The sequence below is a fragment of the Dreissena polymorpha genome, chromosome 6 (assembly GCF_020536995.1).
Source record: "Dreissena polymorpha isolate Duluth1 chromosome 6, UMN_Dpol_1.0, whole genome shotgun sequence".
Taxonomy (NCBI): domain Eukaryota; kingdom Metazoa; phylum Mollusca; class Bivalvia; order Myida; family Dreissenidae; genus Dreissena; species Dreissena polymorpha.
This window is the reverse complement of record NC_068360.1, coordinates 61997084-62017962: the sequence shown is the minus strand read 5'-3', so window position 1 is coordinate 62017962 and position 20879 is coordinate 61997084. Positions and strand designations below refer to the sequence as shown.

General features: G+C 33.3%; 1 protein-coding gene across 1 annotated transcript in view; it reads right to left on the bottom strand.

Annotated features, from left to right (window-relative positions):
* The window catches only part of LOC127835727 (slit homolog 2 protein-like), a 208169-nt gene that overhangs the window by 164927 nt on the left and 22363 nt on the right, over positions 1-20879 (bottom strand). The window contains exons 5-6 of the mRNA XM_052362162.1: positions 1391-1462; positions 951-1022 (exon numbers count right to left, since the gene is read on the bottom strand). Coding sequence (XP_052218122.1) covers positions 951-1022; positions 1391-1462 — 144 coding nt within the window. The remainder of the gene's footprint in view (positions 1-950; positions 1023-1390; positions 1463-20879) is intronic.

Genomic DNA, 20879 nt, shown 5'->3' with positions numbered 1-20879 from the left:
TTTTTTCGCCGCTAAATAAGTAAAAAGAAACCTTTCCTTATTATGTTGTCATTCAAAAAATATTACAATATGACAGTTTCCAACTTGATTATAAATTAACTACAAACCTATCACGAATCCTTTAACTACACAAATTCATATTATTACCAAATTGTTTAAAAAATAAATGCTGAAAATATAACATGTTCACGGACCGAACCTCATGAATTGTATCATATGTAGTAATGCATTCAATATATTGCTTGAGTGAAATGGGGGCTTTAGGCGTGAAAATCACCAGGATATATTTACATATTTTGTAATCCCATTGAAAGTAATCGTCAGGTGGGCTGTATCAAAGTCACGCAGTTTAATTCGTACCACAAACTGTGTTGACCTTAAATCACGATCGTGTGTAGCATTGTGCCTTCAATCGTATCCATCGTTTCTTAATACAATGAGTCTGACCATTGTACAATACAATCTTAAATGTCAGTTATATCAGAATTTGTCTGAATAGATATCGATGAACAAGTTTGGAATTTAACCAAATAATAGTAAACTATTATCACGGAAACAAAACAAATTTCTTCAAAAAAGGAGATTGTATTACATTTGTTAGACGGTATGTGTAGTTTAATTCACAATATGGATACAATGAAGTACGATTGTGTATTTTACCGGAAATGATATGTCGATCTATCTTTACAGAAATGTGTATTCTGTACCATTGTTATAAGTATGAAAAGAGCTTTAATAAAGGATGTGTTATTTTATTGTATCACCCGTAATTATTAGTTAAGGAATTATTAATTTTATGAAAGTTCTGTAACATGTATAAAGAAAATTCTCTAAATTACGCATTTTGGTCTTAAAACGACAGGACGCAATGCATGAACCAACTAGAAAATTCTAAATCATAATTTCATATTCGTAATATGTACTGTATTTAAGCACTGAACATTTCTTACAGTTCTTTCAGATCCAACAGTCCTTCAAATGCACCGACGTCAATGGATTGGAGTGCGTTGGAAAATATATTCCTTTAACAAAAAGAAAACGTAAACTTACGCAACGAACGCTAACTATACTGTCAGTAAATACTTTAACAAATATATTAACTAATCTAAGACTTTTTTAACATTCGTCTGCTTATGTATTTATATGGAAAAGGCAAACACATGTCTATATTCAAAAACAAAATTTAGCAACAGAAAGAATATTTCACATTTTAATTGATAAACAGCATTCTACACATACTTTGCCAAAAACATTGTACAATCATAAGACAACAAACAACAAGAAATAAAGTTAGTTAATTCTATCAAGCAGACCACAGACTTAGACATTTATATATGGGAAGCTGGACGGCATTTATTTCACGACAAATCATTTGTCTATTGTAACTCACAGAATGCGTAGTTTTGCCAAGCCCCTGAATGCAGCCCGGGAAATGTTGCGTAATCGGTTGATCATCAGGCTTCTGAAAAATATCAACTAGCAACATGTGATAAACCATTCAAGTAACACATGTCAGCATAATTCAAATTTACCCGGTGAGGAATTAAAAGAACACAGTTAATAGTTATGACTCAGGTACCTAAAACAAACAACGTCATGTGATTAGACATTAAAGTTATAAAGGTAAACATGCTTCGTAGGTTCCCGTTGTGTATTAAAAGAACACCAAAAGTGAACACGTTACATGATAATACAGACAGCAGATGAAATCACACAAAAACATTTAATGGACAAGTCTAGTTGTCAGCCAGTAGTGTGTTCTCCAGAGTGCCCATGATAAATAAGACAGACGTGTACCAGTATGCTATGTGAAAAAGCACTGCAATCGTATATTTATCTTGCTCTACTATAACACTATTTTGATATTTATGTTGCAAACTTTATTAAATTTGATAGTGAACTTCCCTTTTTTTCAAGGTAAGGCCACTCCAAATAGATATGTTGGTCGTCTGATTTGCCGCACCTTTTTTCAAAATGGAAAAAAAAATTACCGCTCGAACTCATTGTTGTGTCCTTCTGTAACCATAGCGCATGTTGCTGTTTTTAATTTGTGAAAAAAAACGCGATCTAGCAGAAACAATTTTGACGCTGAATACGAATGCTAGTGTTTCGTAACACTTTTAATCGATAACTGCAGACGCTAAAAATTCGATCGAGACGACCAGTACATGTTTCGCTGTCGTGAACTTTTTAACAAATATCGGTGAAAGTTGTGCTGCCAGCCAACTCTTAAAAATATAAAACACATCTTCTACGTTCTATGACTTCTCTGAATGTGTTTGTTTACGTTCGAACATGCAACCATCAGCAGATACCGTTGAAGCATTTTCAATTTCAAACAACATCGGGAAACATGACGTAAGATTTTTTAAAATACTTTTTCTTCATTAAATGGGCATATGGACAGTATTCAAGTGAACAAAAAAAACCATAAAATCATTAAATGCTGGTTCTAAAAGTTTTGCAGAGACAATGTTTTATTTGTTTTTAAATACATGGTTGACGGAACATGTTTAACAGCTAGGTCCGTGTATTTCAGAAAAATCAAATAAGTTCTGTGTAATGTATAAATTTATTTCAGAAAAAAACAATACCGTACTTGCCATCGATATGCCCCTTTTAAAATAAGGTAGCGACAATGGGTTATATGCATGGCCTTTGTCCGACTGTCTGTCATTATCATTTTGATGATTGTCCCTCTTCAATTGCTATTGCAACATGGTATACCTTATCAAAGCTTGCACCATGGTATACCTTTTCACAGCTTTCACTGTTTAAAACTTCAAACAAATATAAGCAGCAGTAGGTAGATATGTGTCCCTCACTTCGATGATATGGTTTCACGTATATTTCGTGGTCAAAGGTCACATGCAACTTACTCCTATAAATATGAGGTCGATATATATTCTTTATATAGGATTTGATTTGAATGTAAAATATAGCTGTTTAAACTTGTATCTCTAGATAATGCAATATGTTTCCATCGAAATGTGATTTTTTTTTACTCTTCGCTCTTCGCTCGCTCGAGAATTTTCCTGTTTTTAAACAAAAATATTATTTTTTTGCTCGCCTCTTCAACTTTTTTCAAAAAAAATCCGTAGACCAACAGATCAATTTGGAGTGGCCTAAAAATACATTAGAATGCATTCTAATAAAAAACAGACTATAGACTTTTTTGCGGATTTTTTTATTTGTAATGAAAACATAATGAAATGTCTTTAAATGTCACATTTCATTGAAATCATCTTAAAATATTACGTTTTCTTGTCAAAATTAAATGGACCTAATGATGTTTTATGTTATACAGTGATAGCATTTTGCCTGTAATGGAAAATGTAATTTATTTTCTGACATTCTCTGTATTTCGAAAGTATCTCGGTGTTTAATTATCAATAGATTGTCTAGAAGACAATCCATTTAAAATAATAATAGATCTGTTTGATATTGATTATTTTACATTGTTTTGATATTTTCGTTTCAGAACACATAATGTTCATTCCATAAATATAAATGCCCTCACATATCATGCAAGATAGCATTTCTAAATAATTTTTGCTTTAACAAATGTTTTCTTCATTTTAGCTCTCAAATATTTAGATTTGTTGTAATTAAAAATAATTTTAATTTTTGTTTCGTTTTGATATGCTATAACTGTTTTGCAGTACGTAAAACATAATTAGGATATTAGGAATCATTGCACTTTCTAAAATCATACAGTCCCGATAACAGAATAAGATGCAGACTATGTGTTTTTTTATGTCTTGCACAATGAACATCGTAAGTATAACAAATCGAACAAAGCATCAGAAAGAAGATTCAAGTCACGTTAACTATATAATTGTATTACCTACGGTATAACTGCATATCCGGTATACATGATCTTTATTTTAAACATATTCTATTTTATTGTGGTAAACATACATAGTGTGTTATTCAAAGTGTCTAAGTGTGTGTCTATGTTTTACGAGGATGAACTTACATTTAACATTGCGTTTCTTTTATTTAATGTGAATTTAATAAAAATAGAAATTTTAATTAATTTGGTTTTGTTATCAATGCCAAACATTTCCAAAAATATATACATCGACGGGCGTTGGTAATACTACTTTGGTACATATTTTCTGCGTATCTCCTCTAAAAATGGACATATAAGCATAAAATTATCTTCATCTTCATGTGAATAACAGAATAAACAATAACGTAGATCACTAGCGATTATATTTCTACCATATCTACCAGGTTGTATTCTTAGTGGGTGAATCGAAAGTCTTAGTCTACATAAAAATATTCTTAGGCTGCTAGGTAGTAAATCCAGGTATGATTTGTAATGAAAAGTGTTTTTGAAAAGTACCAATTAGTAAGAACATGGTGTGTCTGCATGTCTTAGTACACTGCCTGAATAAAATTGTCAATGATACGTTGTTTAAATATACACATACATGATTCAAATCGACATTGTCAGCATTTACACCATGTAAGAGAAACGATAATTACTTAGCAATAACGTTACATAATATACCAAATATTTTGAGCCATCGTTACAATCTTCTTTGGCCTGCTTATAAACATTTGTAATAATAATATTACCTGTATGTATAATTTTACGCCAGTATTTAATAATGTGTATATACCTTTTAATGAACAGAGGGTATCAACCTAACACCCCATACACGACCGCATTAGACGCATTAGTTTTAAGTTTTGAAATACGTTTGCTATATGTCAGGTGTATTCTGTCTAGTTCTTTTGATTGCGCGAATCCAAATACCTATGCTGAATAGATAAGAAAAAATAAACAAATAAATCAAAGAGCTAACACAATATCTTTGGCTTTAGTTCGTACGTTTAACAATGTTGCAGTAGTTTGTGTAATGCCTTAATAGCTTTACCTGCTAAATATTCTTGGTTCAGATAAAAAAAAGCCCAGTGTAATTGAAAACAATGCCAAGATAATTAAAATAGTCTACAAACATAAATTATTTGCCATTTTTCATTTGATAACAGTCTGACCCTCTATCTGAAAACCACATGTTTTGTTTGTGTCTGTGTTGACCGTAAGTCCCCATATTTTAAAATGTGAGTGCAAAATATTAATGTTGGTGTGCAATTCATCTGACGATTTCGTAAAAATTGCCATATCGTCTGCAAAAAATTAAAGCATGAACACAATATCGTCAATTAATAATCCCGAGTAAGGTTCATTTTGCAAATAAAGTTCAAGGTCATTAACAAAGAATGACAAAATAATCAGCGAGATCACCTCCCTTGTCTCAAACCAACTGCATATTTAAAAAAATCGGAATAGGTGTTACATGATTTTACACATGATTTTACTTTATGATACATATCCCGTATGCTTCTTAACAATTTAACTTGGATACCAAATTTGTACATTTTCAAACAAAGGGCTATTTCAATAAATTCAGTCATTGAGGGCATGTTAACATGTCCACAAAATTAACATAAATACGTTAATTATGATTAAGATATTTTTTGATTACTGAAACGAGTTTAAAAACGGCATCAATGGTTTCCGAAATCCGAACTGAGCGTCCGAAATAATATTGTTTTCGTTACAAACAGATTCAATCTGCTTGTTTATAACAGTGGTAAATAGCTTAGAAAAAAGCAGCTTACAAGTGTTACACCTCGGTAGTTACTAGCATTTTCAGTATCCCCTTTTTGTGAATAGGCAAAATGCCCCCCTCTGTCCACTTATCCAGAAAATGCCCCGATTTTATTATAGTATTGACAATATCACACAAATGAGATCTAAAATATCCAACTTTCCATAAAATGCTCATTCAACAAATTACCATAGCCACATTCTTTACCTGATTTCAAAAACCTAACGGCATTTATAATTTCGTCAGTGGTGATAGGTTTATCCAGTTCCGGGGAACGGGACATAACCGTAATTACAATTATGTGAGCCACCAAATTTCTCCGCCTCGTCATTTGAACATTGTGAAATATCATTACTTAGAGTCGAGAAATAGTTATAAATCATCATTAGAAATGTTGTTCCTCTTTCTATTCTTATTATGCTGAAAATGCTTCCAAAACTCCTTAGGCTTGGTCTGCTTTAATTTCCCTAATTTGCATAGTTTATTATTTTCAAATTATCGTTTATTTTAATTTATTAGAGATTTATAATTTGATTTGTGTGCGCAAAGTTAATGCCTAATCTCTGTTGTTTTACACGTATTAAAATTGTTCAGAGCTTGTAAATATATATGTTTAGATTGTACACACTCATTCTCGAACCAGTTCGCATTTGTATTATGCGCTACGCCGTTATAAGAAACATTTTTATGTACGGTACAGTATAAAAACAACGGATCGGCGACTTCACGAATAATTTTTGTAAAATAGTTCAACATTGTATTTATAGACACCCTGTTTTGTAAACTTTAACTTTGGCTAAAGGTCATGCTATTTAGTTTGGTAAGACGACTAATAATAGTACTTCTGAATTTATCCCATTTAGATAGATCCCATTTTATTTTCACATAATATTCACAGATCTCTTCCGAAAAATCATAATTTACATGTATCCAACAGTTAATTGATGTATGGTCTCTAAAAGCGTTCTTCAACCGTACAACTTTTAATTCGCAAAAATGCATTGTTTTGTGAAAAGATAGTCAATTAACGACGAGCCTTGTTGCGATAATAATTAAAACTTGTCTGTGTCGGGCAATCCGTCAAGAATGCGTTGATTGGTTGATTGGCAAAGGTCAATAAGTTTAACAGAATGACTGTGTACAATATTATAGGGTGAGACCCGGTACATTGGTTCATATGAAATATAATCGTTATCATCAATACTATTTGTCATCCTATCATGCATCATATAATCACATTTAGAGCCTACACGACTATTAAAAACTACATAAACATAGCCTAACGTATCGTATACATTAATTTCTGTTTATAAAACCTCAAACACATCAACATTAAAAATAGTGTTAGCTGGAGAATTGTCACCATATACGTACACACCGCATTCATAAGCATCTTTGTAACTATTCAAAGCATTGTTATATAGTTTTATCCATATAACAGTATCAAAATAGTTCCTAATAATATTAACTCTGTGAGAAATTGCATATTTTATATAAAAAACAGTTCTGCCACTCGAGCGCTTCGCATTGCGATGTTGGAATTTTCTTAAGAAATTGTCAATTGTAATTTGTAGTCTGTCACTTCAGTCTCAAGTCCAAATTTCGTACATAAATATTATGTCGTCGTTATGTATAATGTTAGAAAAATCAAGGCTGCCTCGTTTAAATGCAGTAAGCACATACACGTTCCATGATAGTATGCGCAGCTCATCCCCCTCGCATGCATATCCCGAACTGGCTTCCCGTTGACAAATAGCGTGTCGAAGACAATCCAAGCTGTTTTACCTTTACTATTGATAAGTGTTTACATTAAGATTACTGGCCTTTATAATATTTATAAATGTTTTCTTAATATATACTGCAAACGCTGGAAATGATCAACAAGTCATAAGTGTACATCGTCATAAACTAAGACTTTGTTTTAACAATATTCACTTAAAGGATAAACATGTGTAAATTAATAAAATATTTATAACGCTTCGCAACCGTTTTCGGTTCAATATCTTGCATATATATATATATATATATATATATATATATATATATATATATATATATATATATATATATATATATATATATATATATATATATATATATATATACCGATTAATACTGTTTAAAATGTAGTACATCTAAGTGTGCGTTGATAATTTATGTGTACATTTCTGAATATACTATTTAAGTGTCAGAACTGTAATTCATTTTGATTTGCTGTTCTTTTTTCGAATATTTCCTAGTGTTTTGGTACTCTGCATCCAAAATAAAAGTGTACACATATTTTACAGAAAAAATAAGGATTCGCAGATATTCGTCGTTGCCAAACCTATATATTTTTCTCACATTCTTTTGGAAGCCATTTGTTTGCAATGTGTACCCATACATTCATATTCAACAAGCGATAGGTATTTGAAATCAATTAAATAAATTGGGCAATAAAAAGCTGCTATTGCTTAGCTCATTGTGCTCACCCAAGCAATAATTTTCAGAAGTACGTGTACTTTCTGTTTTGATAGAATAATAAATGCAAACATGTTCAAGTAACTGTTTATATTTATACATAAATGCAAAATATATTTATCAATATCAGTGTATGTTTTATATCAAATAGATTAAAGATTAAAACACAATAAAATGTTGTTATATATCGTTACAAAGCGGTATGAGTCGTTTTATCGAATATTGTGAATTGGCCCAAGTAAAATACAAACTTGAACAAAGAGGTTTTTGATGCTGTTTAATTGATAAAAAATGGAAAACTAAAGTTTCGTTTCACCGAAAACAATCACAGTCCAAGTTTCACTTGCCTCGGCAAAACCAACGCTTAACTTCTACATTATGGACCATTTTGTGATATTTGTTCTGCTTTAAAAATAATAAGATAATATTATTATAAACGCCTTGGGATAAACATCAAGCTGCTCTCGAATTATTCGCACATTTGTTGAATATGGGTAATTACATTTCATAGTCAGGATACTTTGAAGTTTGGAAAAAATGACAATGTCATATACAAGAACTAGTGTGTAAATGGTTTGGGAAAGCGCTTAGGTTTGACTTTTGGACGCTGGAAAATCGGCACCATACGTTAAAAGATGTTAAAACACTAGCTGAACTCTATGAATGGTCACGTGCACATTACATGACTTTATAACCGTTGTACATTCTTGTGTACTTTTGGACGCGAAAAGATTTGCAATTTAGTCCGGCAGAAAATGACATATACCCGACAGTGAAGTGTATAGTAAGTGTTATAGTGTTTGTTGATGGGGGGCACGGTCCTGATGAAGAATTCAAATGATGCCGTGCTGGTATCTTTTAGGGTTTTGAGAAATTCAAGAGGGCGTCCAAGATGGCCGCCGTTTTCAGCTTTTTAACGTAAGTGGTGGTATGATAATGATTTTATCCTTATTTTGGATCTTTTCAGCCCAAAATTGAATATTGTTATGATGGTACCACAACGTTGAATCGGAATGTCATGCTCTTCAAACTGAACTTATTGCATTTCAGAATGGCATTTTGTAAATAACATTCAATAAGAGCAATTAAAATCCATTAAATGTATTATTTTGCATAAACATGAAGATATTACAGACATGGAAACTAAGAAACCATAATTAACATACACATGTACTGCATAATGCAGAATTTGCGAACATCATGAACACATATTCATTAAGCGCACATGATTTACACCCGTTTGATTAACATCTGGTTAGCATGGACTACACACATACATTAATAATACTTATTAATTATGTTCCTAATATATTGAATTACAGTTGACACATGCTACTTCCGTTTGATAAGTGAACGTGTTTAAAAATTAGTTACTCCCCTTGTTATTGCTATCACCATTATTTGTTTAGTCGAAATATGTTTCGGTCGAAAAAAATATGGAGTAATGTTTCTTCAGCTCATTTCGCAAATGCAGTGTCACAGGTATGTAAAACAACATCATTTATTATATATGTGTTGGTACTTTGCAAAGTTAGTGCTCATGGGCTCATGTATTTGCAGTTGCGTGAATTTAGTAAATTAAAACGCAGTGTTTGTATATTCAAAACAAAATATGTCTGTATGAAAATGCATGAATATTACATACTAAAAACCCATTTAATTAAGATATGAAACCTTCAGACCCAGACACGATAATGGCAGCTCTACAAAAGGCAAAAGTATTATCATCACAGAATGTTCAGAACTTCACTGTATTTACAGGTGATCTACAACTATATAGAGTTGCAGTCAATATTATTTGGGCATACCCAGAGTAGTTTCAGGATGTATACTACGTCTCGGTGGAATGCACTTTCTGATGAGTTGTGTTGGGTCAGTTGGAACGCTTATGGCAAATAGTGGGTTGGAAGATCTGCTTGAGTCAACGTTTGCTAGAGTCTCCAAACTCCTAAATAGGAAGAAATATCCACAAAATGTACGGGCATTACGAATTGAGACAGAGGAATTGTTTCGCAATGTATTCAACGAAAATACTTTTCAGACATTTGACCGAGAAATGTATCTTAACAACACAGCATCTGCCAGTCGTACGTCTAAATTTTGGGTTGATTGTTTGATTAAGGCAGTATTTCTTATAATGATGTATGTTCAGGCAGAAAGAGAAGGTGATTGGCCGCTGCACTTGGCATCAGTTGAGCTAATGCTACCCTACTTCTTTGCCGCTGCATACCCAAACTACAAGACATATGGCCTCTATTACCTGAGGTCCATGGGGAAAATGCCTGAAAGCGCACAACAAAAGTTCTTAAAGGGTGAGCATGTCATTTTTCCGGGGATATGGAATGCCATGTGGAGCGACATGTTCATAGAAACAACTTTTATTAGATATGGCCATGGCAAGAAGGGAATTATGGGTTCAACACTTTAACCTGAAACTGTCAAGGTTTGGAGTTTGAGTCTGCATATTTGCAGCAGGTTGGAAGAAGATCTGAGAGAAATTAGCAGTGCCAATTTAGTGGACACTAATGAGCAACACAAAGAAGAAAATCGGGGCAGGATTAATGCAGATGCTAAAGATAAAGCAAGTATTCGGAGAAAATTGACAGAATGTATTGATCCGTTATATCCAAGCAAGCATCCACTCAGTCTAGTGTACATTGTGACTGGAACAATGGCACCACCGTCTGTTAATGTTGATCAAGCAATATATATTGGTAAAGCCCAAATGATTGAATTCGAAAACTCATGGACGAACAATTTTAAATAGACAATATCTAAAAAGGTTGAAACCAAGGTTGCGTCTAGAAACTAGAAAGCACATTAGGGTTGCAGACACCAAAGTGTATGACATCAACCTGATTTATTCAAGAGTAATAGGCTTACAAGCTAGTTCTAGGGCAATTGACATTAAACATATACTAAACCATGAATTGGCTCAAGTACCTACTGCTATGTTTACTGAAACAGGGAAACTCAGAATAGGAAATATGTGCTAAAGAATCAATTAAAAGTGGAAGTGTCTGAGCGGCACATTGACAGCCAGATCACATGTTCAGTAATTGATGGATCTGCTGTCCTGAATATCATTCACTGGCTGTTAGACGGAAAGATACGTGACTATATTGACAACTTTAAATCGTATATAAGACAAATTCTGAATAAAGGTGATGTCCACTGTGTGTTTGACCGATACATGGAGTTCAGCACCAAGAGTGTGGCGAGGTCAGGGAGACAATCTAATGTCTCAAGGGTGTAAAAACTAACAGATGACTTGGCATTACCAATACCAAATATTATGCTTGGTATCACTGAGAACAAACAACAGCTGATCTCTCTGATTTGTAAAGCTTTATGCACGGATAAAGAATTGTATCACCTGTGCACTCAAAGACACAAATTAGTCGTTACAGAAAATCATGATACGCCCACTGAAATGTATAAAGGTGACATAATCAATCGAGCTGATTTAAAAACAACCCGCGAATAAGCTGACGTTATTATGATAAGACAAATGTTTGATGCTGTAGAAGCAGAACACACTGGCATTTCTGTGGTAGCTGATGATACAGACGTATTTGTTTTGTTGTAAAATTACTATGTTGTTCTTAACCATTATTGGTCATCATGTAATCACCGGTGAAAGTAGGAGCAGTTATAGACATGCGCAAAACTGTCCAAAACCATATAAAAATCGCGACCGACTTGCTGTCGGCTCACGCTATTTCTGGATGCGACACTGTGACTGGATATTTTGGTATCGGTAAGGGTACAGTTATTAAGATGCTGAACACAGGCAAGTCCATCAGACTGTTAGCGATATGACAGCTTGTATGAAAGAAGTTGTGAAGGAAGCGACCAAATTTGTCTCAGCATGCTATAGAAAGCCTGATACAGAGGAAACGTCTATTACAAGACAAACCCTTTGGGCAGCCAGGGAGGCAAGTCGGGTAAAGCTATGCCATCGCTAGCAAGCTTGTCACCAACCACAGAAGCATTCTATGAAAATGTGAAACGTGCTCACATACAGGCGTGTATTTGGAAATATGCATTTGATGCAGACCCACCAGATCTGGATCCATGTTATTATGGTTGGCGAAAGGACGAGGTGTCAAACACCCTTTTACCCATTACAATAGCATCAAATGTTGCTTTAGCTCCACTCAATGTGCTTAAAATTATAAAATTGGGTGTGTACAAGCGATAGTCCATGTTCAACACTTCGGTGCTCGTGTAATCAAGCGCGACTACCATGTTCTATCTGTTGCGCTTGTCAAAAGGTTCAGGTTGATGTTATACAATGTAACAATGAGCAGACAAAACATGCCCGTTAGATAACTTACTGTGTCGATTATAAAGGAAATATGTATTATGTTATTGTTGGTATGAATACAAAACATGGGAACTGAACTAATATTTGCATTAGAACATCACGTTAGTTAGACGACAACTCACAACATGAGCTAAACTAGTATACATACTACTTTATACCATGATGTTTGAAAAAAGTGACCAGATCATGACCTTGACGAACACAGGTTGAATAATACGTATTATGGTGTTTCAATTGAAACATAATGAGCTTTATAACATTTATGAGAACGGCGTTTTTTCATCACACAAACCATAACTTTAACAAAATTGCTGCTACGGTACACAAAGATAATATCATTTTTCTCAAATGGTCAGGGGTAGGCCGATATGTTCTTGTTATATAATACTCTACATATGTATTATTAAAATTCATTTATCGAACCATTATTAAACAGTTAATTGCTAACAAATAATGTTTCAATATGCATTATTATTATGAGAAAAAATGAATATCTAGATCTTCAATACATTGTATCTTTGTTTATTGAGCAATTTTTGCGCCGCCATCTTGATTCTGGCAGCCATTTTGGATGCCATTTTGATTTTAGTTTATATAACATACGATTGCACTTCTTAATTCAAATTTAACATGTAAAACAATATAAAAATTACATTATATTACATAAAATAATGCATATTTATATTTTCAAACAAAAAATACTGAAAATTGCCGCCGTCATGGACGCCATCTTGAATTTCTCAAAACCCTGAAAGATACCAGCCCGGCATCATTTGGATTCTTCATCAGTAACACGTCCCTTAACAAAAACACTTTAAAATTTACTATACACCTCAATGTCAGGTTAAGTGAAAAATGGCCACTTTTCTGCCGGACTAATTTCGGTATAAATTATCAAACAAGAACGCTTATCTTGTCGAATCGCCACGTGTACAAGATGCATTAAAGACAGTATGCGACTTTATGAGCTTGAAAGCTTCTTGTGTTTTCACACGAATCTTTTAATCCATGAAATATTACGTTTTGGAATTTCGGAACATGAACCAACGAACATATTAGTGCATATTCGACTATATCATCGTGGTAGTTTGTATACCTTAAACGAATGCATTAGTGCATATTCGACTATATCAGCGTGGTAGTTTGTATACCTTAAAAAAACGTATTAGTGCATATTCGACTATATCAGCGTGGTAGTTTGTATACCTTAAACGAACGTATTAGTGCTTATTCGACTATATCAGCGTGGTTGTTTGTATACCTTAAACTAAGGTATTAGTGTATATTCGACTATATCAGTGTGGTAGTTTGTATACCTTAAACAAACGTATTAGTGCATATTCGACTATATCAGCGTGGTAGTTTGTAAACCTTAAACAAACGTATAAGTGCATATTCGACTATATCAGCGTGGTAGTTTGTATACCTTAAACGAACGTATAAGTGCATATTCGACTATATCAGCGTGGTAGTTTGTATACTTCAAACGAACGTATGAGTGCATATTCGACTATATCAGCGTGGTAGTTTGTATACCTTAAACGAACGTATTAGTGCATATTCGACTATATCAGCGTGGTAGTTTGTATACCTTAAACGAACGTATTAGTGCATATTCGACTATATCAGCGTGGTAGTTTTTTTATCTTAAACGAACGTATAAGTGCATATTCGACTATATCAGCGTGATAGTTTGTATACCTTAAAAGAACTTATAAGGGCATTTTCGACTATATTAGCGTGGTTGTTTTTATACCTCAAACGAACGTAATAGTGCATATTCGACTATATCAGCGTGGTAGTTTGTATACCTTAAACGAATGCATTAGTGCATATTCGACTATATCAGCGTGGTAGTTTGTATACTTTAAACAAACGTATTAGTGAATATTCGACTTTATCAGCGTGGTAGTTTGTATACCTTAAACGATCGTATTAGTGCATATTCGACTATATCAGCGTGGTAGTTTGTATACCTTAAACGAACATATTAGTGCATATTCGACTATATCAGCGTGGTAGTTTGTATACCTTAAACGAACGTATTAGTGCATATTCGACTATATCAGCGTGGTAGTTTGTACACCTTAAACGAACGTATTAGTGCATATTCGACTATATCAGCGTGTGAGTTTGCATACCTTAAACGATCGTATTAGTGCATATTCGACTATATCAGCGTGGTATTTAGTATACATTAAACGAACATATTAGTGCATATTCGACTATATCAGTGTGGTAGTTTGTATACCTTAAACGAACGTATTAGTGCATATTCGACTATACCAGCGTGTTGGTGTGTATACCTTAAACGAACGTATTGGTGCATATTCGACTATATCAGCGTGGTAGTTTGTATACCTTAAACGAACGTATTAGTGCATATTCGACTATATCAGCGTGGTAGTTTGCATACCTTAAACGAACGTATTAGTGCATATTCGACTATATCAGCGTGGTAGTTTGTATACCTTAAACGAACGTATTAGTGCATACTCTACTATATCAGCGTGGTATTTTGTATACATTAAACGAACGTATTAGTGCATATTCGACTATATCAGCGTGGTAGTTTGTATACCTTAAACGAACGTATTAGTGGATATTCGACTATATCAGCGTGGTAGTGTGTATACCTTGAACGAACGTATTAGTGCATATTCGACTATATCAGCATGGTAGTTTGTATACCTTAAACGAACGTATTAGTGCATATTCGACTATATCAGCGTGGTCGTTTGTATACCTTAAACGAACGTATAAGTGCATATTCGACTATATCAGCGTGGTAGTTTGTATACCTTAAACGAACGTATTAGTGCATATTCGACGAAAAATCTTGTATTGGGACTTTAAACCACGGAAACATGGGGATTATAAATATAAAACTTAAATTAAAAAGTTTATTTGGATTAATCAAAACGTGCACGCGACTTTATCAGCATAGTTACCAAATGATGCATGGAGCTGTAAATACGACCCATCAATCGCTTGAATATTGTTGAATATTCGTTGTTTTCGCCGTTTGTATGCTTTTACTTTCAGACGAGGACGGCATACAAAATGTACATTAAACTATATTTTAGCAATAAAGATATATATTCATATGAATAAAACTTAGTTATTTTCTTACTGTATGTTATTCCTCATTAAACAATACATAGCAATATTGTGTATTGCTTAAAACAGTTACTTTCCAAAGTTAAACCTGTTTATTTTCACTACATCGTGTTAAGATGTATACATCTATTTTTCTACTTCCGCTGATAAAAAATAGTTTGAATAATCATTATTTTGTATGATGATTATCAAAAGAACAAGACTGTTCTGTAAACGGTTTGAATAAGGCCGGAGGAGTTATGTCGCTTTAAATTATATGCTAATTGCTATAATTCAGTCCTTTAAAAGAACCTTGGTTATAGATAAACCATATAACGTAGTCACGTGTTAAACAAATATTTGAATATTATAGCTACATATTAAATATTGCTCATAGCTGTGTGATAAGCTTTGGATAATGTAGTTGTTATAGAAGAAAAAAATCAGTTCGCTATTCGGTCTTAATAAGGAATACGTTAATTGTTACATATAACGAACTGAGTTATCAATAAATGAAATTACGAAAACAATTTATGTTTTATAATAAATATGTTGAAAGAATCACCACATGTTAACTATCTTGATGTTTTTTTTGGTTATGGTATATATTAAGTTGTTCGTGAAGTAAGTAAATCTCCGTTCAAAATTCGTTTGAACTATGGATTAAGTAACCGGTTCCATTTTTCGTATAACGTTGCAAAAACAGCTTATAGGAGTTTGCCGCTAAGTATGGTAATGGTAAAGGTCTTTTTTATTAAAGTGTTGCCCCTATTGAAAGGGCGAGCCAATTAGGCCTATGAGGCACTTGTTGCGTGTGTATACCATGTACCTCCCAACTGCTATCACTATGCCAGGCGCCAGGCGGATAGGAGTCGATTACCATTCATGTTTAACGCGCGCGGCTCAAGAGATTGTCATATCGGAACAAGTCCCATTACAAACATCCATCCTTCAACAAACGCTCCCAATGGGGCTCGATCCTTCGACCTCTCGATCCCGAGGCGGACGACTTATCCACTAGACCACGGCGACCGGTGACGTATATTTAATAGCGCCTCTTATACTTGGTGAAACGGACAGCACTTAAAAAAGCTTTCAACGTCCGTTTCTCTCTTTAGTACCGATGACTGAGAAAGAATTCATTGAATATGAAAAACGTTCATATGCATTCAAACAGCGGTAGAGACTCACAGACTGAGAACTTCGGAAACCCAAAAGCATAATCAGAATATTTTCATTATCATTATCAAATTTTTCATTCTTTATTTAAGTGTGAGAAATAAATTGATCTGATAATGCCATATATAGATAGATATATAGTATATGTTTAAAAACATATTGCAAACTGTGTTGCTCATGACATAAGTATTTATTTCGCATGTTCATGGTATGGATCATGAAATTACGAAGCAATTGTTTTCTCGTTGATAGGCTGTTTAACTCTGCACTCTTTTTTGAAATAATAATGTGTACACAAGGAGTATGGACAATAGATTAATGTGTAACGCTTCGTTTTAAAACTTTTGAGATTCGGTCATATGCGCGTGTTAAAATTATTTGTGTACAGATTTCATAATATTTTAGAACATCATGACTTAACATGATTGTGTTGTTGTGTGTTTGCTACTTGTTTAACGCCATACATATTGATTATATGCAATTGTTTGTTTGTTGTTTTCTTTGCATTACTTAAATGGTATGCGATATTTGTATTCTGGCCTGTACGTACAATTTATCAACTTATATGTGTAAATCGTTTGATTGCTTTATGGCTGCACAGCATTACATTTGAACAGTGTTTTTTTAAGGTAGCGCACCCCTAATGATTTCCCGCGATTTATTTTACGATCATTGCCGATCTTCAATGATCGGTTATTTCCGAGAGATGCATTTTATTTTTTTCAAACTTCAAATTTTGATATTTGTTTACGTTATTCCTTTAGAATACATTATTTTCACAATAAATATTGACTTTGATCCAAATATCATCTCAAAAAATACAATTTCGCGATTTCTTCAAAGATCGACGAGCCTTTCTACCTGTTTACTTATGGATATCTAATATAAGCTTGCACAAAAGTGAAGTTGTCGTGGCCGAGTGGTTAAGGCAATGGACTACAAATCTTTCGGGATCTTCCCGCGCAGGTTCGAATCCAGCCGACATCGCATACTTTTTGCGACGCGTTTTATATTTTTTTCAAACGTAATTTGATTAACCATTGCATATAAGGTATGTTTATTGTTAAATATGTTGAAATTTGTATGCACATCATTCATTTTTTACAATTAAAACAACGTTATGGCTAAATTGGGTGATTTACTGCTGAAAATACGAATGATGCATGTTGCATTTTTATTTTTAATTCCAAAAGTAAACGGTAAATCTGTCTATTTCTTGGTATTTTTGCTGTATATATTGTTTCTATAAAAACTACGTTTAAAATATAACTTAAATTATACTATTATGAATTTTATGACACTTTGTTTTTAGTCGACCCAATTTTTACTTGGCTGAAATCACTTACATTTCATGGCGCTCTTCTATAGATTAAAATTTGTAAAAAATAAATGTCTGTAAAAGAATACTTATTGCATCTTGTTTAAACTTTAAACACCTTTACTGCATCTGGACACACCAACTGCATGCCCATTTTGGAAATTTGAATGAATTATGGAACTTTTATATACCTCAGGGGTGAAAATAAACTGGACAAAAGCCGAGCGTGGGGGTTGTTTTGAAAAAATCGGTATATTTTTTCAAAAGCATGGAAAGCCTAGCTACAAATGTGCATGTAGTTCAGTGAAATGATGCTGATTAAGATAATAAATAATTAGATTATTTTGGATAGGTGCCCATTAAGGATGCGCTACCTTATTGTTTTTAAATAGTTGTATTTAAAAAAACTTAATGTGTATAATTATATTTATTAAATAAAGGTGATACCATTAGAAGGTATTAGAAAGTCACCAACTCAGCTGCGTGAAGGTCGTTGGTTACAATCCAGTTTTCCGGTTAGAGCAGTAGAAAATATTATCTAAAGGCAAACAAGATCAGAATTTTACTACAATAAGCACAGTCGTATGCCTTACAACGAGCTAAATGAAAATCCAACCGAGATGATCCATCAAGGAAATGACTTTATGTTTGGAAAAGTGGTAAATAAACAAGCAAAACCGAGATCATATTATGTCGAAACTGAGAAAGCACAGAAGGTGCACAGAAAGCAGTGTCGATTAAAGGCAATTTAGGCTAGTTTTCAGCCAAACATATCAACAGATTTGGTAATCAGATCCTATCGGACTGAAAATGACTCATCAAACTTTGAAACAGGGGTTCAGAATCCGACATCAGGTCAGGAGGCTCGTACACCAGATATGCAGACGACTACCGAAACTTCAAAGTATTAAACTCGGTCTTGTAGACATGTGAAGATGCCTGCGAAGTTTAACGATGTAAAGTGTAATTCAATCACAGAAGTGAATGTGTAAATAAAATCAAAAGTCAATAAAGATCAGTTTAATCAGCAAGTTAAAATAGTGTATTCAAAGTCAATTCACTGAGTGTAATTAAATTCAGTAAATCAAAGTTATTTAAGATCAGTGTAATGTTAGTATTTTTTTTAAGTACATTATAATGCTCACAAAAGAGTAATGAAAAAGAATTTGATTCAGGAATGAGAAGAAGAAAGGAAGAAAAACAGCGCCATTAACATACGATATAAAGTCAAAATATGTTTTAAGATTTATGCTCATCTTAAGTTTAAATTGTCAAACACTTAGTGTTAGATGTTATTTAGTTACTTATTCAATTTAAAAGGTAAATTGTGCTAATGTATACATACATTGTGAAATAAACTTTAAAATATTTAGTCCAAAGTAAAAGTGAACATTCGTATGGAAGGTTGAAAAACTAAACATTCAAGTAGAAAGTTTTAACCTTGAACAAATAATAGATTATTGAATTAGTAGTTTCAATAGGGGTCATCTACTGTCCAAGGCAAATGCAAATGGGAAGTATCAAGCCAATCGGTGAACCAGTTGACGAGTTATTTATCGGAAACGATTTCACACTTAGTGTGTAACAGTGACATTGACCTTTGAACTAGTGACCCCAATTTCAATAGGGGTCATCTACTGTCTAAGGCAATTGCACATGATACGTATCAAGCCAATCGGTAAAGAAGTTGAAGAGTTATTGATCGGAAAATATATAACACTTAATTTGTAACAGCAACCTTGACCTTTAACCTAGTGATCTTAATTTCAATAGAAGTAATCTACTATTCAATGCCAATGCACCTGTGAATTATCAAGCCCAATCAGTGAATTCGTTTACGAGTTATTGATCGGAAATGAATTCCACACTGATCGGAAACGAATTCCACACTTAGTGTAATAGTGACCTTGACCTTTGACCTTGTGATCCAAATTTCAATAGGGGTCATCTTCTTCCCAAGGCAAATGTGAAGTATTACGCCAATCGGTAAATTCGTTGACGAGTTATTGATCGGACACGAACTGATCTAAAGACAGACAGTAAGACAGACATGCAGCAAAACAATATTTTTCTTCTTCTTCGAATAGGGGCATACACATAGTATTGTACATCATTAACAACATTATAATAACGGTATGTAAATATAAATATTCAATAATTTTGATGCAAACATACTACATAAACTGAGTTACTTTTCATCAAGACGCGCTTCAAAAACACATTTATAACAAATTCAATGGGCGAAATGTTCTTATTTTGTTAAATAAAATATTTTAGGAAAGTAGTTGTATTTATATAAATTAATTATTGTTATACTTCTCGTTTTATTTCACACTGTAACATAGTTTTGCTGTTATTTAGTTGTGTTAAGTCCACTGATTTTAGAGGGAAGCACAGTGTATTGTAATTATTATTAAAATCAGACATATTTTGTACGATGAATTGAGTCCTTAGGTCACATATATGCTCTATTACATTGGTGTACACACTAATGATAAATGTCAAAAAAATACACCCAAATATTCAGGTGCGCAAAGTGAGTTTTCATTTTAGTAAATAATATGCATTACTCTAGCGGGCATACGTTTAAGTTCATAGCGTCGCAAGTTTAAAATTACAAAAAAATACTTAATAGGCTTTATATCTCCGAGCATGTGAAAACATTATTTAAAATATCCAGTCACACAGGTCCATTTGCTAATACTTTGTTTCACCACTCATAAGTAGGAGAACTTTTAACCGTTTTAAAAGGCAGGTTACTTTACCATCCGGTGTATTCCCTTTTTTAATGGGAAAAAATAATATCGGGAAAGACAAAGTTTAAAAAAAAGTCATACAAATATTATTGGCAAGAAACTATTGAGCA